General features: G+C 35.7%; 1 protein-coding gene across 2 annotated transcripts; it reads right to left on the bottom strand.

Annotated features, from left to right (window-relative positions):
• Positions 1-27,036, bottom strand: LOC121367625 (Fanconi anemia group D2 protein-like). Of its 2 annotated transcripts, XR_005957397.1 has the most exons (9): positions 26,976-27,036; positions 24,908-24,948; positions 22,833-22,964; positions 19,667-19,734; positions 16,874-16,921; positions 15,501-15,561; positions 12,939-12,995; positions 12,711-12,798; positions 10,831-11,072 (listed from the first exon to the last, which is right to left on the bottom strand). XR_005957397.1 is itself a non-coding variant. In XM_041491913.1 (6 exons), coding segments are annotated over exons 2-6 (375 nt in total). In that variant the 5' UTR covers positions 10,815-11,072; positions 12,711-12,841; the 3' UTR covers positions 1-1,170. The 2 variants fall into 2 exon arrangements, 1 of the variants encoding a protein (XP_041347847.1); XM_041491913.1 differs by lacking the exons at positions 12,939-12,995; positions 15,501-15,561; positions 16,874-16,921; ... (2 more) ...; positions 24,908-24,948; positions 26,976-27,036 and adding exons at positions 1-1,176; positions 2,081-2,254; positions 8,682-8,786; positions 9,406-9,493 and having other exon boundaries at positions 10,813-11,072; positions 12,711-12,841.
• Between the last annotated feature and the right edge of the window lie 766 nt (positions 27,037-27,802).

Here is a 27,802-nt window from a genome sequence, read left to right as displayed (position 1 = left end):
ACAACATAGGTTCGCGCACGTTTGGGTTGGTCACACATAGAAACAACACATTTACACACGACTGCACAGTGGAACACAGTATGACTCCAACGATGAAAAAACACACACACAGACAACACAGAACACGAAACATCACAGAAACACAAGAAGGAACACTGAAAACACTGAAAACACACAAACTGAATGCACTTATTATTATCTCTGGTCGCATTGCGAAGACACAAAAGGGGTGGTCCGGGGGCATGTCCATGTCGTCAACGTTAGCTAGGTTTAGGGGGGTGTTCGTGAATCGCAGTCCGTGGGCAGTCCCGAGTCGGTAAGGAAAGAGGGGGTGGGGTGGAGACCGCTAGACCTAGGTCTTCGCGGACTTCTGGCCCTTGCTCCTGGAAGGGGCTGGGGGAGGGAGCGTGTGGCACGCTTTCTCCGGTGTCACGTCCTCCGCAGAGGATGACAAATCCCTCTTTTTCTCCTTCTTTTCTTTCTTTTCTTTCCTCTTTCTTTCTCTCCTGCTTTCCTCTCCTTCACTTTCTCTTTCTCCTTCTTCTTCCTCCTCTGATGGGGCCGTCGCTGGTGTTTCCGACGTGTCGATCACCAAGTTCTCCTCCTGGTTTGGGGCGAGTGGGAGGGGGGTGCTGTCCTCTTGGGCCTGTCCCTCCTGCCCGTCCTGATCGATACCCTTAAACTCAAACTGTCTATTGGGGCAATCCCATCGATGGTGGCCAGGCTTGCCACAGCTGAAACACAGCTCTGGTTGGTTTCTGTATTTGACAGTAAACCATTCGTGGTCACACGTTTGTAGTCTGGTGGGTATGTCCCTTAAAATGTCAACTTTTAGGGTCCTTTCCCCCGTCTTTACGTGGGTGTTACGCCACGTAGAGTAACTTGCTCCTACGACAATAGTGCCGTATTTCTTCAGCAGCTCGTTTATGTAGCTGTTCTCTACGGTGAGAGGCAGACCCCTCAGTCTAACCCACGTGCCCCCAGGGAAACGGGACAGGATCTCAAACTCGCGTCCTCTGACTGCGAGACCGGTCAGCTCTAGCTTGTCTCTCAATTCTTGGGAGTCCAGGTGAATTTCCCAAGTGTTCCTCCCCTTGGGTACGGCCGCTATCAGGTGTCTTACGACGGAGCCCAGAGCCCTACAGATCTCCTCCCCAGTAAGGGATACACTTAGCACTGCAAAAAAAAAGAATTTTTTCGTTTTTTTTATTTATTTAAGAAACCTGAAACAAAAACCTACAGGGTACTACACCGAAAACGTCCGACTATTGTGTCTGTGTATGAATATCCCTGCACCATCAGCCAGTAGATGCCAAAAAGCTGCAAATAAAGTTTGAAGAAATATAGTAACATCAAATACAGCAGACATGAAAGCCAGGAGAGAGACACTAAGGGACATAAACAAATTAAGGGGCTTCAATCCTAACACTGTCAACTTAAAATGCGATGGCATGTACAACAATCCATTGTAGTCAGAGGTTGGTTATACACAGAATTTTCAGTCATTTTGGTATTGCCTGGTGGTCACAGGCACTTCGCGAAATGACTGGTTTCACAGATTGACTAACATATACAGTAGTTGAACAGAAACACACAAAACAAGTGCTAGCAATTTGTACCAAAAAACAAATTATGCTCTAAACATCACAACATTAGTACTTCTGAAACATGCCTGCAAGACCCAACAAGATGGATGGGAAGTATTCTCGCAGGATCTAAAAAGTAAATGAAACAGATAAATAAAAATAATAGATTCTGAATCTTCTTAATATATGTTGCAATAGAAAAATTACTCCCAATGACATACAAATTGTCAGAAATATTTGTCTTTATGTTAAGACGGAAGTAGAAAAATTTAAATGTTTAAACTGGAAAAATACTGGACACAATATTAAAAATAAATAAAATAAATAAGTTTATTTGTAAAATTGTAGGTAAAATACACAAAAACAAAATAATTAACTAAATGTTAAAACAATAATAAATTTACGAATACAATATACTGTTAATAATTCTTTTGTATATAGATTAAAGAAAAACTGTTAAAAATTAATGTAATTAAGCACGAAATCAAAGTTACCTGCCCATGGGACCCAAATGCATCATGTAAGAGGACTTCAGTGAATGCGCTGGTTCGAATCTTGTTCCGGAAAAGACTCTCAACTGGTTTCCGTCGATTTGTAGAATGTAAGATGAGCAGAACAAAAATATCTATCACCTTGTGATCAGCAGGGGACTTCAACGAATCAATCACCTGAAGAAAGAAAAACATCATTGTATACTAGCAATCTAAAGTGGAAAATTGTTCTAGGAATTCTAATGCATGTTTTTATAGCATACTAATAATATAAATACATAGTTTTCAAAGGAGTTTGTAATACCTGTTCATAGACAACTTATGCTTATGTAAATATGCTTGAGTATACCAACATCTGATGTTTAAATCCAACACATACTGAACAAAGGTTAATAGAAGTAACCATATGTAAAGCCATATCTTAAAATACCCTATTCTTATCAATTAATGTGATATAGGCCTACCATGATCCAGGCTTCATTTAATGTGACATAATGATTGAAAACCAAGAAATGCTCATTACTGATAGCGCCATATAACCGTAAATAAAATGCATTGAGTGCGGCATTAAATAAAACGTTTCCATCCTTCAATGACACCTCAATTCATTTGGATATGGCTACTTGGTGTTCAGCATATGGTTAATTCGACATTTGAAACTGTCGATAGAGAGAATGGGATGAAATCAGGTCACCACTTGGGTTACTCCTAACAGTAAAAAAGCAAGGGATCACCTACAATGTACAGGCAATGTTTCTGCCAGAAAGAAATGTTTGGGTACGGTGCTATGGAATTGAATGCAACCACAGTCAACCGGGGATATCGGGGGCCTCCCCCAGAAAGAAAATGGGTTAAGTTTAGGGTTAGGGTTAAGAAAATCATACATTAATGACAAGAGTAATTAATTTTGTCAAAAGGGTAACTTTAAAAAAAACAAATCTGCAAAAACATTTGGGGATGACATCATACCCGTTTTACCATTTTACCCTCTGGCAGAAACCCTGACAGGTACTGACTAAACATAAACCAGCTGAATAACCTAATCATAAATCTCCTGGGAGGGGCGGGACGTAGCCCAGGGGTAAAGCACCCGCTCATTGCGCGGTCGGTCTGAGATGGATCACCGTCAGTGGGCCCATTGAGCTATTTCTCATTCCAGCCACTGCACCATGACTGGTATATCATAGGCAGTGGTATGTACTACCCTGTCTGTGGGATGGTGCATATAAAAGATCTCTTGCTGCCAATCGAAAAAGAGTAGCTTATGAAGTTGTGACAGCAGGTTTCCTCTCTCAATATCTGTGTGGTCCTTAACGATATGTCTGACGCCATATAACCGTAAATAAAATGTGCTGATTTATTAATCATCTGCTATTGGATGTCGAACATTTGTAACATTTTACATATATTCTTCAAGAGGAAACCTGCTACATTTTTTCTATAAGTAGCAAGTGATCTTTTACATGCACCATCACACAAACAGGATAGCACATACCACAACATTTGGTATATCAGTCATGGTCACGGTGCACTAGCTAGAGTAAGACATAGCCCAATGGGCCCATCGATGGAGATCGACACTAAAGTGAACATACTTCAGGCTAGCGTTTACCACTGGGGATTTGAAATAACTGCTGAAGCTTATCTTATCATATAACAGAAATAGTACATTTGAATATTAAATACAAATTATTTAATGAATTAGGTTATAATGTTGTACATGATAAATTAATGTTTGATTTTGTTTGTTGTTTTTCTAATGATTAAGCAGGGTAGTGAAATCACACTAGTTACTGTAAAAAGAACAATAAAATACATGTAAAACTTACATATGCCACATTCACTGTTACACAGGCTGGCTTATTAAACTAAAGTTTGTTTTGTCTAACAGCACGACTAGCACATTGATGTATTAATCATTGATCAGCTGTTGGATGTCAAACATTTGGTTTTTCTGACATGAAAGTACATACCATGATTTTTGAAATGCCAGTCAATGGGCACTGTTAGGATGAGAGAAAAAAACTAATCAGAGAATGGGACAACCAAGGGGTTTCGATCCTTCGATCAAAGTATCTCTAGTGGCTGTTCTAACGAACTGAGCCTATGTCTTTAGCATGCATATCTAATTAAAATTTGTCTTATGCTATTTCATGTTGTATACATGCTATTGTCCAATTCAATTATTTAGAGCCTATTTTTGTTGTTCAATTATCACATTTAATTCCTATTCAGTATGGTTTTCTTTACATACTCATGAAAACAAACCCTATTTTTTTTTAATATATAATCTTTCATCAAAAAGGTATGAAGTTTAATTATTTCAAATCAAAACAAAGCTCTGTATGTTTTAGATGGAAGTTCTTTCTGCTGTCAATACATACAGGTAAAGCTATTTGCATAACATGTGTTTGAAAATAATGTTCCTTTTGATCTTCCTACTGATGGACACCGACGTTTGATTTACATACATGTATATTTAACAATTATGAAACATAATTCAAGAGAAATTACTCAGTGTTTGACAAATGTTTGAGAATGTCACTAGCCCTCAGAGAAGCTTCAAATGGCTAGTGTACTATGTATTATAGTGATACAATTGCTAATTTCCACCAGCTCAAACCAAACATTCACTAGCCAGGACCAAGGACTAGTAGATTTGTCGAACCCTGAATTACTAAATTACTAAAAGTTTCCTACACAATAAAATTTAAATATTGTTAATTGCATTTGTAGTCATTATTATTACTTTTATGCAGTTAATTATTTTACCCTTGTGATGTACTGTACAACATAGTATAACCTAATTCATTGAATAATTTGTATTTATTAATAACAGAGATAACTGATTAATATTAAATTTTTATTTCAAGTTAAAAAACCCCCACCCAATTCCGAAATATCTCTTTATTACTTCGTGAAGACTGCCCCAGAGAATCACAGTATCAAGTTTCAGAACTATTTGATGAAAACTAGAAGACAAGTTTTTTAAATGTTCAATGTTAAATTTCTATTTAAAATTTTAAAATTTAATAACAATTCAAAATTTCCAATATATTTCTTTTAGTTTCTGAAGACTGCCCCTGAGAATACTTATACTAAGTTTCTGAACTATCTAATCAAAACTTTAGGAGAAGATAAACTGACCATTAAATTTTCAATGTTATGTTTTTTGAATTCAAAATGTTTGAAGTTAAAGGGACATTCCTGAGTTTGCTGCATTGTAAGATGTTTCTGACTAATAAAATATTTCTATGATTAAACTTAAATATTAAATATATTTTCTTGTTTAGAATATCAGTGTCTGTATATTCAATGTGTTTCTGGTCATCTTAATATTTGTAAGAAGCCCAAACTGGATTTTGTCTTCAAATAATTTCGTATGTACGAAAAAAACATTTTTAGGAAATAAAATGAAATTTACCCTAGTACAAATATTAGAACGATCAAAAACACGTTTAATATACAGCCACTACTATTTTATGCAGAAAAATATATTTGTAATTACAATCGTTAAAACGTCTTTGTTGGTCGATAACATCTTAAAAATTGCAGCAAACTCGATAACATCTTAAAAATTCACAAATTCAAACTTTTCCAAAGTATCTCTCTATTAGTTTGTGAATCAAAGTACCAATTTTCAGAACTATCCGATTAAAACTTTAGGAGAAAAATAGACTTACATTTTCAATGTTAAATTTATATTTAAAATGTTTAAAATGAATAAAAATTCACAAATTAAAAATCATTATTAGAAAAGATCCACGGATGAACCCTATAGCGGAACTAACAGTACTGTTTCTGTTATATAATAATATAAGCTACAGCAGTTACAGTAGTTATTTCTACCCTTTAGTGGGGGCCCATTAGGCTATTTCTCGTTCCAGCCAGTGCACCATGACTAGTATATCAAAGGTCGTGGTATGTGCTATACTGTCAATGCGATGGTGCATATAAAAGATTCCTTGCTACTAAGAAAAATGTAAAAGGTTTCCAAATTGTCAAATGTTTGACCATGGGCGTATGGGGACTCTTTGATTTAGGGGGGCTGGAGGGGTTGATTTGCCCGAAATTTTACCCAGATAAAATTTGCCCAAATTTTGCCCACTGTTTTGCCCGAATTTGGGGGGGGGGGGGGGGGCAAATGCCCCCCCCCCCCGCCCCCCCAGGTCGTACGCCCATGTGTTTGGCATCCAATAGTAGATGATTAATAAATCAATGTGCTCTAGTGGTGTCGTTAAACAATACAAACTTTATTTCTACTCGTCTAATAACTAAAAAACATCATTTCTCTTGGACTGCCATGAAACAACCAAACACTGCTGTGTCAGGATATCAAATTGCATATTCTCTTCAGAAGGGAACTGGCTTCAATATTGTTTATATAAAGTGGCCAGCAGTGGTGGACTTGTCATAACACTGCCTGGACATTTTAATTGAGTTTTTGTGGTCTGGTGTGGTCTCGAGTGGTCTCCGACAAGTGTCTTTAACAGATTAATATAAGGTTAAAGAGACAAACTACATATAAAGGTTTTAATAAACCACTCAAACCTGGTCCCCTTCTTCTGGGTATTACTGGACTTAAAACTGAGGTTTGCTCTAATCTTGGAAACCACCCGTCGAACAAAGGATACAAAATAACGTAATGTATGAAACTATAAAATAAAGAACATAAAATTTTTTTAAAAAATTAAAACATTTTGTTCAAACAAGCTTATTTAGTTGTTTAAAACTGGCCTCTGAAATTGTGAGAATTGTTTTGTTCACACATGACATCAATTTTCTATTCTCAGAGGCGGCCTTTCTTACCACTATATTTTCTTAATCCTGATAAACTTAAACTGTTTAATTCAAAATAAAGTATAAAGTTTTAGTGTTATTATTAGCAAGTATGATTCAAATTTAAAGTTACATTCTCTGGTTACCATATTATAACATCATGTACAAATATGAAATACAAGCTCAAATGCACTTTTACAAAACTTGTGTGTGTTCGCTATGAACGAAGATCGTCAAAAGTATATGCTTGATTCGTCGCCTGTGCCGCCTAGCTCAGCAAAGCACAAACGACAGCCTGTTGTCAGTTTCAGGTAACACATGTGTTTGCCAATTTCAAATTGTAGGGTTCGTCTAAAAAAATTAAAAGAGAAATCTTGCGTTGTACGAAGAAAGTTCGGAGTCAATCGTACCTTCCTATTTCAGAATTAGTATTTTATAAAGTGTTAGTAGAACTTTCAAAGTATATATATTTTTTAAAATAAAATATACTAAAGTAGACAATGAACGTTTTCACTTCTTAATTTTACGTGTTAAAATCGACAAATTCAAATAAATATTCTTTCGTTTGGAAAGGGTAAAGTTAGTGGGGGGGTGTTTAACGACATCAAAGTTAGAGCATATTGATTTAATAATCATCCGACGCCATACAACCGTAAATAAAATGTGTTGAGTGCATCGTTAAATAAAACATATCCTATCCTTCCTTCCATCTGTTGTTGGATGTCTAACATTTGGTAATTTTGACACATAATCTTAGAGAGGAATCGGGTGCATTTGCAGGGGAAGGGTATTGGAGGTCGAAATCCTTACTTGCCCAAGCTTAAAAAAATGTTTAATGTATTTTCTGGGGGAGCATTGTCCCATATAAACTTCACTCAACAGTCTATAACCCCAACCCCACTGAAATCCCTGCACACGCGTCTTGGAAACCCGCTACATTTTTTTTAGCATGGGATCGTTTATATGTACCATCCCACAGACAGGATATCACATATCATGGTCTTTTATATACCCGCCAATGGGGATCGATCCTAGACTGACCGCGCATTTCCAAAAAACACCTTTTTAGGTCTAAGTAATGAATAAAAATAACATATAGCCTTGAAAAATGTTACGTAAATCGAACACAGTACCCTCTTCTTCTACCCCTAGAGCATTACGTAACACCCCCTTACATGTAACACGTATGCCAACGGCTGGCCACTGTCTTAATTGCAAGGCAAATCCCCCACCCACCAACCCCTGGAAAGGCGTTGTACCATACCTCTATGGATATAAATATGTTTTGGAGATATGAGACGACCCCTCAATCAAGACAGTTAAATTTGTTAAAAAATTACAAAATCTCGCGTGATCTCTTGTTGGGGAATTCCACACTTGTGATAAGCCAATGAAAACCGAGATCGGTAGGAGCCCGTCAAAAGTGTCCCACTTTTGAAATACTGGCTTTGTTTTTGACCTGGATAAGCCAGCGTAGTGAAACAAATGCGGAGTGCGGCGTCATATATGCACCAAACATAATTGGATTTTCTGTTCTATATGCTTATATAATAAAAATATTCCAGACACTGCCGCTTTAATTATAAGTATAGTCTGTTATTTCTTTTACGTTCATCTGAGTATGAAAAAAAAAAAAGATCTGCAAATTTATGTGAGGTGGGTTTTTGTTTTGTTTATACCCCGATGAAGGTAAAAGAAATAACAGACAATCCTTAAATTAATGTGTTTTGGGCCATTGCCAGTTGTTAAAGAAACAGAAAAAACATATATACACATACACATAAGATGTACATATGCACACATGCGCACGCACAAACACTCTCACCTCTTGAGCATCCTGGGCTGTGGCTTTTTGTAAGAGAAACTTGACAACCACTGGTAGATCTTTCATCTTCACGGAATCCAGAGTCTGCATCACCGAGCCGCGAACCTGGTCAGACAGTTCAAACAGAATAAGAAAGATGAAACTTTCACCAATAAACTTCAGAAGATATAAATAGTTTTTAGCAAATTAAAAAAAAATTATAATTATTTTGGTACTGTCAAATATTTAATTTTAAAGATAATTATATAGTTGTTTTAACATAAAAATTACATAAAAGTTAACTTTGCGGGCACTTTTGTTTGGTTCATTATTTAAGAAAGGGAAGGACAAAAACAAATTACAGATTTCTGCTTGATTTAAAAAGTACCCCTAATGAAATTTCAACCCTGGCATTTCACAAGCATCATTTTTCTAATTAAATTATTTCTGCTCGATTTAAAAAGTACTCCTAATGAAATTTCAGACCTGGCATTTCGCAAGCATCATTTCTCTAATTAAATTATTTCTGTGTGATTTAAAAAGTACTCCTAATGAAATTTCAAACCTGGCATTTCACAAGCATCATTTCTTTAATTAAATTATTTCTGCTTGATTTAAAAAGTACACCTAATGAAATTTCAGACCTGGCACTTCGCAAAGATCATTTGTCTAATTAAATTTTCACCACCATAGGTGTATATGTTTTACTCCTGTGACTACGTACGACTGGTTCTTATTATCTCACCTCAGTCAGTAAATCTGGTTTGAGTGCCAAGTTAGACAGAGCATCGAGAATTGGAACAGTCAGCTGGTTTGCTTGACGTAAGATGTCCCTGAAATGTGAACACAAATATATATAAATCCACTGAACTCAAGTTCTTCTTGTATATATGGCCTCTGTATCAATTTGTCATTAAGACATATGCAGTGTAACGAGAATTGAGTTATTACTTTTCTAATAGATAAGCACTTTATTTTAGATAAGACAGAATATAAAGTATGTGCATTTTTTATTTGTCTGGTTCCACAAATAGATTTGATAATGTGGAATGAAAAGTGTGAGAATGGGAGTCATCTTGGTTCAGTCATGATGAAGTTTACGAAACACTCAAATAAAACTCTGAATGAAATGTTTATTAATTACAATAACTCAACATCAATGGTTTTGTTTGTGCTGGAGTTGTTAAACATTCATTCATCCCATGTTTTATAAAATTACAACTGACACCCTTTTCCTTGTCCCACTACTATAAAGTTATAGCACAATTTACACACAGATGCTAAGGGCTTGCCACTCAAGATTTATATACTGTAAACCTGGAAACAAAGATGCATATATATATAAATTTTGTGTTATTTGTGCCTGACCTCAAATCATGAAATTTATACCTACGGGTCATTTTTATTGCAGATACACACATGGTTTTTAAAAAAATGTACACATCATGAACATGCACTTTTGTGCATGTTCATGAGAAAAAAAAAATATGTCACAATATTAATCCAATTTACAGTAATCACATGATTAACATAAACTAGATAAATATACTGATAGAAAAATAATAAGGGAACACATAGCATATAATTAAGACTAAATTTAATTCCCTACTATGGTAGATACACATATATATGCCTGAGTTGAATATGGGATTGAATGTCAATACTGTGTGACTGACTGCCAGTAACATGATTAACATCCTGACACTGTGGATGAGGCTTTTGGTAGCAGTCAATATTTATTACTAATTAGGGGGCTGGACATATTCCAGTGGTAAAGTGCTCACTTGAAGTGCAGTCAGTTTAGGATCGATCCCCGTAAGTGGGCCCATTGGGCTATTTCTAGTTCCAGGTAGGTGAACCACGACTGGTATATCTAAGGCCGTGGTATGTGCTATCCTTTCTATGGGATAGTGCATATATAAGATCCCTTGCTACTAATAGAAAAATGTAGCAGGGTTCCTCTCTAAGACTATATGTTAAAATTACCAAATATTTGACATTCAACAGCTGATAATTAATAAATCAATGTGCTCTAGTCGTGTCATTAAAAACATTATATAAAAAATTATTACTAATTATGTGTTCCTCAGAACACAATGTATACTGATGAAAAAAACGAAAAAAGGAACACATAATTAGTAATAATTTTTACATCGTTGTGTTGTGAATCTTCTAGCATCTCTGGTAAGCAACAGATCATTTCTCTCTGAACGTCAAATGATGTCAGTCACATCGTACAATTTGTATATTATAAACACATGATGAAGAGAAACCAACAAATAAATCCCTCAGTGTCTTAGCTACATCACTGTGTTCAGAATCTTCTACAATCTCTGGTAAACAAGAGATGATTTCTCTCTGAACGTCAAACGATGTCACTTCAATAATCTCTAGCAGTTTCACAGTGAGATCCTGAAAATTAAACACCTCCATCATTTCTGATACACAATTATTTATTAAACTCTTATTTTTGTCACCAAAATCTGTTCTGAAGTCATAATTTGTATGCATTTCCCACTGTGACTATGATTATAGTAAATGGGCAGGATCTAGCTCAGTTAGTAGAATGCTCATCTGAGGCACTTGAGGATCAAACCACCTTAGTCGGGTGGGGGGTGGGGGTGGAACCACTCTACAGTCTGAAGATTCAATGGTCCAAAGGTTCAATAGTCTGCGGTTAGGTCTATAAACCTTCGGACTACCGAACCTAGGTTTAGGGTTGATTCTTCGGACCATTGAACCTTCGGACTACTGAACCTAGGTTATGGGTTGAACCTTTGGACCACTGAACCTTTGACTACTGAACCTAAGTTTATGGTTGAACCTTCGGACTACTGAACCTAGGTTTAGGGTTGAACCCTCAGACCATTGAACTTTCGGACTACCGAACCTAGGTTTAGAGTTGAACCTTCCGACCACTGAACCTTTGACTACTGAACCTAGGTTTAGGGTTGAACCCTCAGACCATTGAACTTTCGGACTACGGAACCTAGGTTTAGAGTTGAACCTTCCGACCACTGAACCTTCCGACTACTGAACCTAGGTTTAGGGTTGAACCTTCCGACCACTGAACCTTCGGACTACTGAACCTAGGTTTAGGGTTGAACCTTCGGACTACTGAACCTAGATTTAGGGTTGAACCTTCCGACCACTGAACCTTCGGACTACTGAACCTAGGTTTAGGGTTGAACCTTCTGACCACTGAACCTTCGGGCTACTGAACCTAGGTTTAGGGTTGAACCTTCGGACTACTGAACCTAGGTTTAGGGTTGAACCTTCCGACCACTGAACCTTCGGACTATAGAGCTGTAACCTCTTTGTGGACCCATTCTCTGATTGGGTTTTTTCCTGTCCCAACCATGATTGGTATATCAAAAGCAGAGGTATGTGCTGTCCTGTCTGTAAGAAAGTGCATGAACACGATTCCTTGCTGCTAATGGAAAAATGTAGCAGGTTTCCTCTAAAAATTGTGTCCTTGATTACCAAATGTGTGATCCAATAGCTGATGATTAATAAATCAATGTGCTCTTGTGGTGTCGTTAAACAAATATTTTGTTGGATATCACCAATACATTACAGTATCTAGTTGACAGACTGGTTCTCAAAGGTGTGTTTTCTTGTATTTATGTCTGAACTACATGTACATGTATGTCTGACATAACACCCTATAATCAGAATTTACATTCATGCTCAACTCCAGTTTTATCCATCACAAATTACGATCAGAATCAACAAGATGATTACAGAACTGGCTCTGGCACTCACCAACCTGGGAAATTTTATTTTAATTTGGCAAAATAATTTCATGTAATAATTGATATTTTGCAACAAAATAACTGTTTCTGCAATTTTGAAAGTTTAGTACATAATCTGGTGAAATTTTCTGTTCACCCACAGCTAGCCGAAGATTACAGAGATTACAGCACAAACAGCTATCTTACTAACTAAACAGGAAAAGGTCTAAAGGCAAGATTTATAACAAATAATTTTATCAATTATTTATCATAATTAACTTTTTAATGTAACTCTACTGAGATGATTTTTGTAAACCTTGCTGCAGATGATACGATCCAGCCATCGGAACTGACTTAGTAGAAGACGTGGAAGAAAAACCTTTTCTCCTTCTTCAAAAATATCACTGAAAAATAAACATACATCATTGTAAAAAATATCACTGAAAAAAAGCATACATCATTTTGAAAAAGATCACTAAAAAATATGCATACAATGTATGTAGTTTTAAACTTAAAATACTGCACCAGACAGTTAAACACTTACTCCTCATCTCCTTCAAACTCAGGCAGTTTTTCCAACAACAAGAGTCACAAGCTTGGGCTTCAAGAGAAAAAATAAGTGTCACAACAGAGAAGAAACCTGCTGCACAATGTACTGCAATAAACAGAGACACTAATGAGGTACCTAATGGATGAACCAAATGCTGTTTTCATTTTGCCGACATCACATCTGATACATGTAGTCTGAACACAGAAATATCTGTTTGGTTTTAATTCTGTTTTGTAAAAAAGACTATATGTATGTTAATCAAACAATTTTTTTTTAAATGTATATCCTGCAGTAATCAACAGTTGCGCATGTAAGAACAAACAGTAAAGTAAACGTCTAACCGAAAAGCAATAAAATAAAATATTATTTACTTAACTAGTTGGACCAGAACTGTATATAGCACACTATAAATTTACCACAGCAAATTTTTAAATAGATGCCACAGCAAGTTTTTAAATAGATCCCACTTGTGGCATAAAATGAATAGTCCGACACTCCATTCTGTTGACATGTTCGGCAATTTCTATCTCAGGATTCTTGTACAGTCAAACCTGTCTTAAGTGGTCACACAAGGGAGTAGATAAAAGTGGCCACTTAAGACAGGTGGCTGCTGATTACAGGTTGCGACATATAGTCTTTAAAACATTTGTTGTTGTTTCTTGTTTTAGCGTCTGTACTGCTAATTAACAGATGTGTACTTTAGTTTATTATAAACTTTTGACATGTTGCCTCCTTCAGGAAAAAGGGGGCAGGACGTAGTAAAGTGGTAAAGCGTTCGCTTGATGCGCGGTCGGTCTGGGATCGATCCCCGTGGATGGACCCATTGGGCTATTTTCGTTCTAGCCAGTGCTCCACAACTGATGTAACAAAGTCCATGGTATTTATTATCCTGCCTGTGGGATGGTGCATATAAAAGATCCCTTGCTGCTAATCGAAAAGAGTAGCCCATGAAGTAGTGACAGCGGGTTTCCTCTCAATATATGTGTGGTCCTTAACCATATGTCTGATGCCATCTAACCATAAATAAAATGTGTTGAGTGGGTCGTTAAATAAAACATTTCCTTCCTTCCTTCAGGAAAAACTGCAACTGGAATGTATTAAATTAACCGTTCTCAACAAGTTTGTTCTCTCTTTCCATTTAATTATTTAATTTCTACTTCATGCTGTGTATTGTCATAGTAAGTGAATCTACAAATGTAACGCGTAGTCCGCCCAGTGGCAATTAGATGCATTCCATAGTCATACTTTCTTAACTGACACACAGTAGAGAAAGAAAGAAAGAAAGAAAGAAAGAAATGCTTTATTTAACGACGCACTCAACACATTTTATTTACGGTTATATGGCGTCAGACATATGGTTAAGGACCACACAGATTTAACGAGGAAACCCGCTGTCGCCACTTCATGGGCTACTCTTTCCGATTAGCAGCAAGGGATCTTTTATTTGCGCTTCCCACAGCCAGGATAGCACAAACGATGGCCTTTGTTGAACCAGTTATGGATCACTGGTCGGTGCGAGTGGTTTACTGGAAACCCACTGTCGCCACTTCATGGGCTACTCTTTCCGATTAGCAGCAAGGGATCTTTTATTTGCGCTTCCCACAGGCAGGATAGCACAAACCATGGCCTTTGTTGAACCAGTTATGGATCACTGGTCGGTGCAAGTGGTTTACACCTACCCAATGAGCCTTGCGGAACACTCACTCAGGGTTTGGAGTCGGTATCTGGATTAAAAATCCCATGCCTCGACTGGGATCCGAACCCAGTACCTACCAGCCTGTAGACCGATGGCCTAACCACGCCGCCACCGAGGCCGGTACACACAGTAGAGATGTCGGGACTGAATGGGTTTTATAATCTTCATGAAGGTGTGAAGATTGGCTACTTGCTGCACCTTATCGCTGTTGTTAAATATCCCTTTTATATAATAGTAAACATTTACTGTGACCGCTTAATACAGGTATTTTAGCGATTTGGGATCCAATTTGGGTGGCCACTGGCCACGTTTGACAGGTGAACACTTATTACAGGTGCATTTAAGTTATAAATCGTTTGGGAGGGAAAAAAGTGGCCGCTTTAGGCAGGTGACCATTAATACAGGTGGCCGCTAAGACAGGTTTGACTGTATTTGGTATTGGAGAAAACAGACGTTTCATTGATGAAAAAACTAATGGTGTAAATCACTTAATCTGACAACGGACTAGGAAGCGTTGTCTTCATTTGTTGGTAAATGTGACATTACTGGTTCGCGTGTGTGCATGAGCTTTAGAATTATTGTGTTTATTGTGTCATGAGCATCTTTTGATGTGTGCGACTACTGATTACTCCACGATAAATATTTTAGTCCATTTTGGTTTATGATTATAAAAACAAATACATGTAGCTTTCTTTATTCACTCAGTTCATCTATTTCTATTGAGGACCCAACACACTTAAAAACAAATAACGCCCAACTTAAATAATGATCGTAAATCACATGTATATTTTCTATTTAAGACCCAATGCACTTAAAACAAATAACTTCCAACTTGAAAAAATAACGACGGTAAAACATACCTGTATGATATCCATACCAAGCAGAATTCTAACCAGACTGTTCTGAGTGGACGACCGAGCACTGAAAGTTAGAAAACAGGCTTAATGTGTTATTATAAGTTAATGCATTGTCATGAGGTGCATATAGATAGGACCGATATTAAACAAATTACAAAATAGTACAGTATTTTTATTATGAGACACATGCAGAGATTATCAAATAAGTACATTGTAAAACAAAAAGTATCATTATGCAAAGATGTGATACCAATTTTAAAATAAATGCCGAAAATCCTAAAACAGTGTTGTAAAATAAGGTGGCTTTTCATCATTTTAGATTAAATCCAGTTTATTTAGTAAAAATTATGTTGTGCAAAAAAAAAAAAACTGATATAAGTTAAAAAGTTGAAAAATGCCAGAGTGCCAAGACAACAGTCAATATTTTTCTGGCATTAATTAAAGTGGATTTCTATTATATTATTTTAGTGTTGCTGATAACTAAAAGACAAAATCAAACATGTATCACTAGAAAACACTACTACAGCCTTGTAGAAAAATAAAAGAAACCCCATCCTCATTCCAAAACCTACATCTTTCTCTTTCTTTTACCACACAGAAAAACAAGTCCTAGCCCTTGTAATTAATTCACAATGGCAACCAGCACAGTCACCCACAAAAACCTTTGCAAAATTGATCTGCATCAGCACATTCATCATTATCAGATGTTCTAAATTGCTGTCACAAGATAATCAGTTTCAAGGGCTAATGTGCCCCTTTTTATTTAAAGAATCCCCACCAAAACTGCCTCTCTTTACAGAATACTAAGTGGTGGATAGATTCTAAAGTCATTCCCAATACAGGGATCGACAAATCCACTAACCCTCGGTCCTGGCTAGTGAATGTTTGGTCTGGGCTAGTGGAAACAGTCACCTGTATTACTATTAATACATAGGGCACTAGCTAAAGCTTGTGAGGGTTAGTGGAAATAGTCACCTGTATTACTATTAATACATAGGGCACTAGCTAAAGCTTGTGAGGGCTAGTGGAAATAGTCACCTATATTACTATTAATACATAGGGCACTAGCTAAAGCTTGTGAGGGCTAGTGGAAATAGTCACCTGTATTACTATTAATACATAGGGCACTAGCTAAAGCTTGTGAGGGTTAGTGGAAATAGTCACCTGTATTAATATTAATACATAGGGCACTAGCTAAAGCTTGTGAGGGTTAGTGGAAATAGTCACCTGTATTACTATTAATACATAGGGCACTAGCTAAAGCTTGTGAGGGTTAGTGGAAATAGTCACCTGTATTACTATTAATACATAGGGCACTAGCTAAAGCTTGTGAGGGCTAGTGACGTTCACAAACATTTGTCAAACACTGCCAATACCTTTCACATTCCACCGATGTAAGAGTTGGCATCAAACTTTTGTAGAATCTGAAAAAGAAAGCTTCTATTATGTGATGCAATGAGGTGACGGACATAGTAACAAGATACAGAGAGAAAAGATCGGCTGTTCTCAACAATTGAAATGGTTTTTGCAAAACTCAAGCAGTCTATAAGATGTCGACCTAGTTATGTTTCAAATAATTATATCTTTATGTATGTACCACTTGTTTATTTATACAAAACATAAAAGGGGCTTTAATCCATTTGGTGATAATCAGCCTATGTATGTAAACTTGCACGGTATATCAATGATCAAGCAATCTATGTATGTAATCTTGCACGGTATATCAATGATCAAGCAATCTATGTAGGTAAGCTACACGGTATATCAATGATCAAGCAATCTACTTATGTAAACTGGCATGGTATATCAATGATCAAGCAATCTATGTAGGTAAGCTACATGGTATATCAATGATCAAGCAATCTATGAATGTAAGCTTACACGGTATATCAATGATCAAGCAATCTATGTATGTACGCTTACACGGTATATCAATGATCAAGCAATCTATGTATGTAAGCTTGCACAGTATATCAATGATCAAGCAATCTATGTATGTACGCTTACACGGTATATCAATGATCAAGCAATCTATGAATGTAAGCTTGCACAGTATATCAATGATCAAGCAATCTATGTATGTAAGCTTGCACGGTATATCAATGATCAAGCAATCTATGTGGTTATTGCCATTTTCCCCACTGTCAAGGTATTACTGAATTTACTAAATATTTATATGAAAAAAAACATTCACAAAGATCTTAAAATTTTACTACACTATAACAGGACATAGGATTTCAAATTTCATGGGAAACACTTTTTCGGTTCCGTGCCTTGCGATCAAAGGAACCCATCAGAAACTGTCTTTTAAAAAATAATTATATTTATCCTATAACTTACCCATGATATTCATGTCATAAACCCATGTGATAATTTACTTTATTAACCCGGTTAATAATGGTATGCAAATTTGCAAGGTCTCTAGGTAATGTGTTGCTGTGGATGGGTCATTTGCTTACAAGCCAACAAGACCCGTGTACCTGAGCGTAACGTTTTCAAAGATATGTTTAAAATGCGTAACGTCAAACTAATCTGTGCTATCGTGATGACGTCATATTAACAATGTGATTTTCTAAAAAAAAAAATTAAAATGTTATTTTAGAAGTGTTATAGGATAAATAGAATTCGCTACTAGTGTTTTTAATATGTAGTAACATTAACATAGACTTGGTTGATATTTTCCATATTAAAAAATACTCGTGACGAATCCTCTATATATATTATTTTCGTTGAATAGTCAGATTCGATATAATAATCAGATCCAGGGAGGGTCCAGACCATCCCCACCATAACCTTTAAGGGAGAAACGTGATTATATTAACTGTTCTGTGTAAAAGGAGAGATCAGTCATCACATTTGGATGCCCCCCTTTCAGAAATCCTGCATTCGCACCTGCATGGGAAACAAAAATTTCAGTTCTGTGATTTTACCGACACGGTACCGGTAACGATTGTTTCCGTGAAATCCAAGTGCCTACTATAACCAATATATGTAGTGTAACAAAATATGGAAACACAAATCTTTTACAAAACAATGGAGATGGCTGCTGATTCAAAGTAGTTTAAGCACCCTCTTATTAAACAGTTATTTAATCTGCTAAATGTAGCTACAATACTGAATTGCCCATAAAATTTGCTTATTGCCTATTTAGAGGCCAAGTCTGATTATGAAGACAAATATAAGAAATTAAAAAATATTTTTTCTTTTAATACCGTGAAACATTTTCAATATAGTCTTGAAATCCTTGCAAAAATTTTTCCAAAACCTAAAACAAAATATTATACAGTTATAACCAGGCCTCAAATTAGCAAAAGCTTGTGACAACTGAAAATTATTTCACTCGGGACATAAATTTGTTAATTGGCAACTCGTTTATTATCATCCATGTATCAACAAACTGTCCAGTAATTACTGTGGTTGTTATGTTTCTACTTAAGTCTTTTTAACTACTAAATTACATATTAAATTCATTTTCTTCTTTACAATATCAGTGACTGAGTCTGTATATCAAACACGATTATTTATAAATATATTTTCCAAATAATTATTATAAAATGAAAAAAAAAAAAATTCCAGGACTTTCCAGGGGGTAATTAATTTTTCCATGGAGTTTTATGAAAATAAAATTTAAGCACTTACCAGGATTTTCCAGGATGTGTGCGAACCCTGTCTATATATATCAACAAACTGTCCTGTAATTACTGTTATTGTTATGTTTCCAGTTAACAGTCTTTCTAACTACTAAATTACATATTAAATTCATTTTCTTCTTTACAATATCAGTGACTGTATATCCATGTATTTGTGATAATCCTAATGTTTGTAGTAGCTGAAACTTCACTTTATTTCCATATATCGTTTACAGTACAAAATTATTGGCATACATACACATATTTACACAGACTTATCACCTAAACATGAAAATTTATTTAATATATAATTTTAGTCATTTGTATTATCCAAAAACTTGTTACAATTATAGCATTAAACTTTCTTTAACAAGAAATAACATCATTGTTAAATAAATAAATAAATCAATGAATGTTTAATGACAGCCCAGCACAATATATATATATATATCCATTGTTAAAAAGTCATATTATACAGTACGGCATCTGTCAGAGAATGGAAAAGCTGAGCACTATATATAATACAAGAGAAGCACGTACATCAGGAGAACTGTTGTGTCTTTTCAAAGCCAGGTTTAAACTCCTCTGAAACACAGCCTGGTCAACGCCTGAAATAAACGAACAAAGCAATGTTTAATGACTCACCAGCTCATTGTGAAATATACCAGAAAACCAACGTTTAACAGCATGGACATTCTGCTTAACCACAAACACATAATAATCATGTCACATTTGGCTTAAAGAATGTAATGCAGAAATCTGATGCTACAAGAATAGTTATTTTACATAACTGGACAGAACATACCATGTATTTTGATAGTCTATACCAGTTACAAAGCACTGGCTGAAACACAAAATAACAGAATGAGAATGTATTCACCAAATGGGATCAATTATCATCGGTAACCAGTCAATTCGTACCAGTCATTTCGTACCATAGTCATTTCGTACCCAATTTTACCATTTCATACCCAAGTCATTTCGTACCCTGGTCATTTCGTACCATAGTTATTTGGTCATTTCGTATCAGAAGTCATTTCGTACCATGGTTATTTCGTACCATGTCTGTTTGGTCATTTCGTACCTTGGTCATTTCGTACCTCAATCATTTATTGTGCAGCTTAGTTGACTCATAGATAGTAAAATGTCGAATTACTGGTTTAAAAAATAAGCATTAGGCTAATGTAGCTATAGTGAAGTCCCACCCTTAAGAAAGAAACAAACATACAAATAACAAGAAAAAGATGATATATTACTTTTATTACTTTTATCTTCAAACGTTTCCGTTCATCATTATATAACAAGCACTTTCTGTTAGAATAACATATCAAGATCTTCTAAGACAAGCTGATCTCAGAAAAACCTTAATTACCCATAAAGACCATGTGTTAGATAAACGGATTATGGTTTTATAAAATAAACAAAGGCCATGGTTTTCTTCACCAAGTTTATTACAAGAGGCCCAACATATTTATTACAAGAATCCCTACAACAATGTTGTTATTTTAGCAGTATCTTTGAACAAATTAGAACCAATGAAATTTGTCATCCAGGATCAAATAAAACACAATATTTTGTGAACATCATTTCATTTCCCTTGCTCGTTACGATGAGGGATCTATGTTTAGCTTGCGACTGTTTAGTTAGGCCAAGACAAGAGGCCTTGCAATGTGATATGTGCAATAGATGGCAACATCGGATATGTGGTACCAGTAAGTACAAAAAATATTTATGTTTATTTTTGTAAATTGTATTTATATCATAATTTTATTGCCTTGTATCATAATTCAATATTCAAGCTCATGACTTGCCTGAATAACCTGGCTAGGTTTTTTTTTTTTTTTTAACTTGTTAACTTGCTTATTATATCATTTTTGCTTTGTTTTAGGTATTTCTCGAGTAGTACATGTATACTGTGCTACGAACAAAGGTAATCAACTAGATATGGTATTGTGTCAACTGTCGCGATAGGTCTGTTGTAGGGGTGCCAGTAACAGAAAGCACACGAAACGATGCTATTAATACGTAAGTAAAACTTTTTTATTTCATAAACCTCTGATCATATTATGTCTACTTTAAAAATAAATTATTTATACAATTATATGTATTTTAAATTTATGTATTTTATATAATTATGATGCACGAAAATTTAATAGTTCAGATTCTTTATTATTATCATTATTTCTTATTATTATTTCTTATTATATAGAACAATGCCAATGGCCACTACCTTACAAGAAGACTGATATGACAGAAGACAGTGGTTTGCTGGAAAAGAGTGATCAGAGGTATGAGAAAGGTTTGAATGAGTGCAGGAGATGTGTCGTCATTTGAAATATTGAGAAGATCATTCACGATTCCTGACGTGCACATGGAAGAGTGAGAAATATAGTTAATATACTGTCGCTTTGAATTTGAATGACAACCGCATGCCGTAATCAAAATCGTACAATCTACTTACAAACTTTTGTAAATTTTTACTAATATTTTTTTCAGATCAATCTAGGATCATAATCCATTGGAATACAGTTGCGCTGATGATATAGAATTTCACGTGGGAAAAAATGGGGGTATATGACAACATCAAAAGCTTGTGGATACTAGGGGATATTCGTATACTGTAAAGATAAGTAATTTTATATTGTGAACTGAATTAATTTGTGAAGTAAATATTTTTATCTTGTGTTTATATATATATATATATATATATATATATATATATATATACACACACACATACATACACATACATATATATATAAATTGGGGGAGGGGTGTTGTGTTTGTGTCTTCTTATTTGTTACAACTCTTTTTTTAATTTCTATTAACTTCAGCGAGTACGTAACAATGGATCTGTAGATTGGTGGTGTTCAGTACGTTCGAAGAAAACAGATGCCCTGCAACTTTAATCCAAGAGGGAAGCCAATTTCAACTTGGGAAACATTCGCACAATCACGATTCCAAACATAGGTCCACTTTAGGTCTAAAAATCCGGGCAGAGGTATTATTAGTTTTTATATACCTCACTTGAATTTTATTAAACAATATTTATTTTTGTTTATTTCAGCTTTATAGTAACCAATATTTTATGTTATATATAATATATATATATATATATATATATATACACATGTATATATATATATATATATACACACATGTATATATATATATATATATATATATATATATATATATATATATATATATATATATATATATATATATATATATATATATATTAATACTGTTATTATAGTGTAATGGCCCATTAAAATATTAAAATCAATTACATATTTCATTTTAGGTGAAAGATTTAGCCCACTATGGTACGAAATGACCAAACATTATGGTACGAGATGGTAAAAAGTAGGTACGAAATGGCTATGGTACGAAATGACTATAAACTATGGTACGAAATGACTATAAACTATGGTACAAAATGGATGGTACGAAATGACTAGTAACCTCATTATCACACAAATGTTATCTTCCACCATTTACATGGGATCAATCATCATCACACGATTCTTATCTTCCACCATTTACATGGGATCAATCATCATAACACAATTGTTATCTTCCACCATTTACATGGGATCAATCATCATCACACGATTGTTATCTTCCACCATTTACATGGGATCAATCATCATAACACGATTGTTATCTTCCGTCATGTACACATGTACATATTATTTATTACCTATTTCATTGTTTTTCTTTCCATTAGTGAGAATAAATCCTGCCTTGTTGAGCATCTCAGAAAAGACAGACTTGTCACTGTATACGTCATCTTCTGTCTGATCCACACCCCTCTGCTTATGTTTACTCTGGTCTGAAATACAGAATAACAATAGACTTGTCACTGTCTGAAACATAGAATATCAATAGTCTTGTCACTGTATACGTCATCTTCTGTCTGATCGGTACACCTCCGCTTACGTTTACTCTGGTCTGAAACATAGAATAACAATAGACTTGTCACTGTCTGAAATACAGAATAACAATAGACTTGTCACTGTCTGAAATACAGAATAACAATAGACTTGTCACTGTCTGAAATACAGAATAACAACAGACTTGTCACTGTCTGAAATACAGAATAACAACAGACTTGTCACTGTCTGAAATACAGAATAACAACAGACTTGTCACTGTCTGAAATACAGAATAACAACAGACTTGTCACTGTCTGAAATACAGAATAACAACAGACTTGTCACTGTCTGAAATACAGAATAACAACAGACTTGTCACTGTCTGAAATACAGAATATAACAATAGACTTGTCACTGTCTGAAATACAGAATAACAAGAGACTTGTCACTGTCTGAGATACAGAATAACAATAGACTTGTCACTGTATACATCATGCTCTGTTTGATCGGCACACCTCCACAAGCTTGTGTGTGTAAACTGGTCTGAGATATTTTTTATAGAATCACAATAATGTTGTCACTGTATACATATATATCACCTCCTCAATCCACACACCTCTAGTTATGGTCACACTGGTCCAAAAATAGAGAATAAAATACTGTTATTTTGTTTGAAATAGCATGTCAAGAGAAGTATGTCCTGAGAAAAATATGCCTGTTGGAAATAGGACAGCACATGATATAAATGGTTTGGATGGTGTGTCAAACATTAGGACCTCAGAGTTGTATTTTAGAGCATTTAATGATTATGGAAAATTTACAATACAGGCCTTGACCTTAACCTTTTTCAGTGGTAGCCCACCAGGCTTCTAGGTTATGTAATCTGGTAGCCCTTAGTAAAATTGGTAGCCCATAATTTTAATAAACTTTTAAAAAAGGAGAGAAAAAACAAGCTAAATAATTTATTTTTATTTTAAAAAACGTTTTAGGATGTTTTTTTCAGGTATTTAAGCATCTTGTTGATTGCAGAGTAACTGGAGGTGCAAAAACAATCTAGTAGCCCGGCAGACTACCAGGTTTAGACATCTGGTAGCCCGAGTGAGAAATTGGTAGCCAAAACACCCTGAGATACTGCTACGGTCGAGCCCTGCAATATAACAGAATTACAAACTAAATAGCAGATGAGATATGATGTAATCGTACATGGATCTAGATATCTTGAAAAATTACCTGACATTTTTGTTTCGGAGAGGAGAGGGGAGGGTGGTGGTTCACCTGCTAGGTCCAAAAATATATCCTGAGATCTATACTAAACTAAAATACTGAATTAAGCTGATTTAAGTGATTATGCTAGTACACCTACCCATTGAGCGATGCAGAGTACTCACTCAGGGTTTGGAGTCGATATCTGGATTAAAAATCCCATGCCTTGACTGGGATCCGAATCCAGTACCTACCAGCCTGTAGACCGATGGCTTAACCACGACCCCACCGAGGCCGGTACAATATAACAGAATTACAAACTAAATAGCAGATGAGATATGATGGAATCATACATGTATCTATATTTTGATAAATGACCTGAGATTTTTTTTTTGGATGGGGATTGGGGGGTGGTAGAAAATTAATTCCTATTTCACCTGCTAGGTCTAAAAACTGGAGTCCTGAGATACTAAACTAAAATAAAGAATTAAGCTGATTATGCTAGAGCTAAATGTAGGTGTGGATTGAGTTCCTATCTCACGTAGTCTGGTGTTCACATCACGACAAACAGATGGACGGACAAACCTGAATTAAGCTGATTTAAGTGATTATGCTAGTGCTACATGTAGGTGTGGATTGAGTTCCTATCTCACTTAGTCTGGTGTTCACATCACGACAAACAGACGGACGGACAAACCTGAAGCACCAGAGTTCTTCCTCTTTTTTTTCTGCATGATGCTGAAAAATAAAAGTGATCAAATATACCATTCAAAAAAAGTAGGGGAACCTGAAATATTAATGTTAATATCAACTATTAGACAATAACATAAATACACATTATTTGATACATATTCAAGTTCATACACTCTTTTGTAATATTAGTATATTACAAATAACATACATAATAATAAATACACATAACCTAATATATAATTGAGTCCATATCTTATCTTTGGGACAAAGGTTAGCCTGATGCAAAAAACTGTGAAAATACTGTGCAACAACTTCCAAGAAAATACTCAAGATCACCAATGACTCGTATCACAAACAGCAGCAGAATGAAGCAGTTTGGGTGTTTCACATAAAATAAAGACTCATTTATCAAAAGCCAAGCTGGAACAACCAGTAACAAGAAAGACAGCTGCAGATTGCTTCTATCTCAGTAATGCAGAAACAATAGAAAGGTCAAGCTATTATAGCCAGACTGAGAAGAAACAGAAGAATAAACAAGTTAAAACTTCAAGCTTGGATACTGAGTTTAAATTACATTCAGACTTGTATTTAGAATTAATTTATACTATTTTATGACAATAAAAGTGTTAAAAACCTAATTTTAGTGTTTGTTATGTTTATAATATTTTATGACAAGAAAATGTTAAAACCTGTTGTTTATAAAAACTATATACACATTCTGCTACATATAATGCACATTATTGCTTAATATCCACAAGTATAATCTTATAGTTAATTAATAAAACGGTTAAATGTCACGGCTATTATACATATATAATGGGCACAGCCATTTTGTACCATCCCAGTGAATACGCCCTCTGGCGAGCTGGTGGTTACGTAATATTTAACGTGTCACATCAGGAATTAGTCTTAGAACTGAAGAAACAAAATGTACCTGATTTTTGCAGATGCATCACAATGTTCTGTAATAATATCCATCCCATGCAATACAATATAAACCACCATTGTCAAAGTGTCGAAATAACTGCATTATCTTTTGTCCATACATTAACACACGTACTGAAATGATAATCGGAGTGTTTTTCTAGTTAATTGGCGTCTTCTTTCCGTGGCCTGTACCTGTGGTTCCTGATTGGCAGGTGTATATTTGGACAATTACCAGTCAATGTGTCTAGACATGCAAAAAACATGTGCCTGTTTTATTAAGATTAAAGGGTATTATGAGATAACCGCACGGCCACCCCTAAAATCATAATGGACATTATCAGCCGTCCTGCTTTATTACCGTAAATAATTCTGTAAAACTCTTATTAAGTAGACTTTCTCATCTAAAATCACAAAACTGACTGATTACGTAGTCCCAAAGAAAAGAAAATTATCACTTGGGTATCGTGAGTGATCGTTTTTGCTCCAACATCATCATCAGAGCCGTAGCTAGCAGGGGGGCACTTGCCCCCCCCCCCCCCCCCCCCCCCCCCCCCCCAGAAAAAGTTCGGAAAGCATAGAAAGTTAATGAAAAGGAGTTTTAGACTATTAACTACTCAGTTGCCTCCCCTCCCCCCCCCCCCCAAACAAAAAATCCTAGCTAACTAGTATGTAGTAGGTTGTGGTCTTAGTATGTGGAATCTGTGTCATTGCAATGGTTTTTTCCTAGATTTCTGTTTGGACAAAATATGAGTAAAATCTAACGAAAAATAAAGGTAGGAGAGCAATTTTTCGTAGTTGTTAACATTTTGATTCAGATTTTTTTTTTTTTTTTTTAGGTGTACCTAAGACTACTACACCAACCTCTCTGAGTCTCTCTCACTAACCACTAAATAATAATCACCAACTCACTGTCCTGGACATGCTATGTCACATAGCCCTGAGACACTGATAGCTGAGTTGTGTTCCTAGAGTACTTGGCCTAGGTGAGTTGGTAACTTTTAGGAGGCGAGTTGGTCAGACCAATTATTGGGACGATTTTGGGTCGAGATGACAAGCATTCATGGTTCGTTCATCAAGTTTCGGCCCATATTTATTATTTTGGTAATGTCACAATCAATTCGCAGATATTTTATAATTTTACTTACCTTTTTACCGCATACCAGACATAGTAACCCAACAAAATATCAATAAAATTTTGACTTTATAAGTTGCTATGAATGTCCCGCGTTTTATGTTTTACTTCCGGGTTCTTCAAATACATGAGTTTTAATGACGTGTAATAACCACTGGCGTAGGAAGCGGGCGGGGGCGGGGGGAGGGGGGGAATACAGTTCATCAAGATTAACCTCGGCTATAGTGAAAGCCAGGGCCGTAGCTAGGATTTTTTGTTTTGGGGGGGCAACTGAGTAGTTAATAGTCTAAAACTCCTTTTCTTTAAGTTTCTATAATGCTTTCCGAATTAGGGGAAATGGGGCATGTCCCCCCCCCTTGCCCCCCTGCTAGCTACGGCCCTGCAAGCACAATGCGAGGTTAATCCTCCCGAGGCATTAAAGCCGTTAGCAGATCTGAACGGTTCCGAGGAATTTTGCTCGGAACGGAATTGCTGTCAAAATAACGACTCGCATTGTGCTTGCACTCGAGGTTAATTTTGATGAACTAGGGGAAAGGGGGCATGTTCCCCCCCCCCCCCTCCACACACACACTTTTCAGATATTTTGTTTTATATGTGTTTTATAACAGTGTAAAAGTGTGTAAATATAAAAGTATGTCCCCCTCCGCCCCCCCCCCCCCCCCCCCCCCCCCTCACACTTTTTGGTACCTTCAGGACTACGCCGCTGGACACTGATATTTATTTTAATGGTTTTGGGTTTTCCTCTGGCTACGCCCCCAAAAAGGGTACTGATATTTTTTAATAGGGAGTGTATTATAGGTGAGATTTCGGGAAGGAAATAGACTAGAATTGAGACATTTT

The sequence above is a fragment of the Gigantopelta aegis genome, chromosome 3 (assembly GCF_016097555.1).
Source record: "Gigantopelta aegis isolate Gae_Host chromosome 3, Gae_host_genome, whole genome shotgun sequence".
Classification (NCBI taxonomy): domain Eukaryota; kingdom Metazoa; phylum Mollusca; class Gastropoda; order Neomphalida; family Peltospiridae; genus Gigantopelta; species Gigantopelta aegis.
The sequence above is the reverse complement of the archived record's forward strand: the minus strand, read 5'-3'. Positions and strand labels throughout refer to the sequence as shown.

Coding starts and splice junctions, on each gene's coding strand:
- LOC121367625 (XM_041491913.1), bottom strand. Junction 8,787..9,405: donor AACCAGATTTACTGACTGAG/GTGAGATAATAA, acceptor CTGTCTGACCAG/GTTCGCGGCTCGGTGATGCA. Junction 2,255..8,681: donor CAGCCCAGGATGCTCAAGAG/GTGAGAGTGTTT, acceptor TTCTTTCTTCAG/GTGATTGATTCGTTGAAGTC.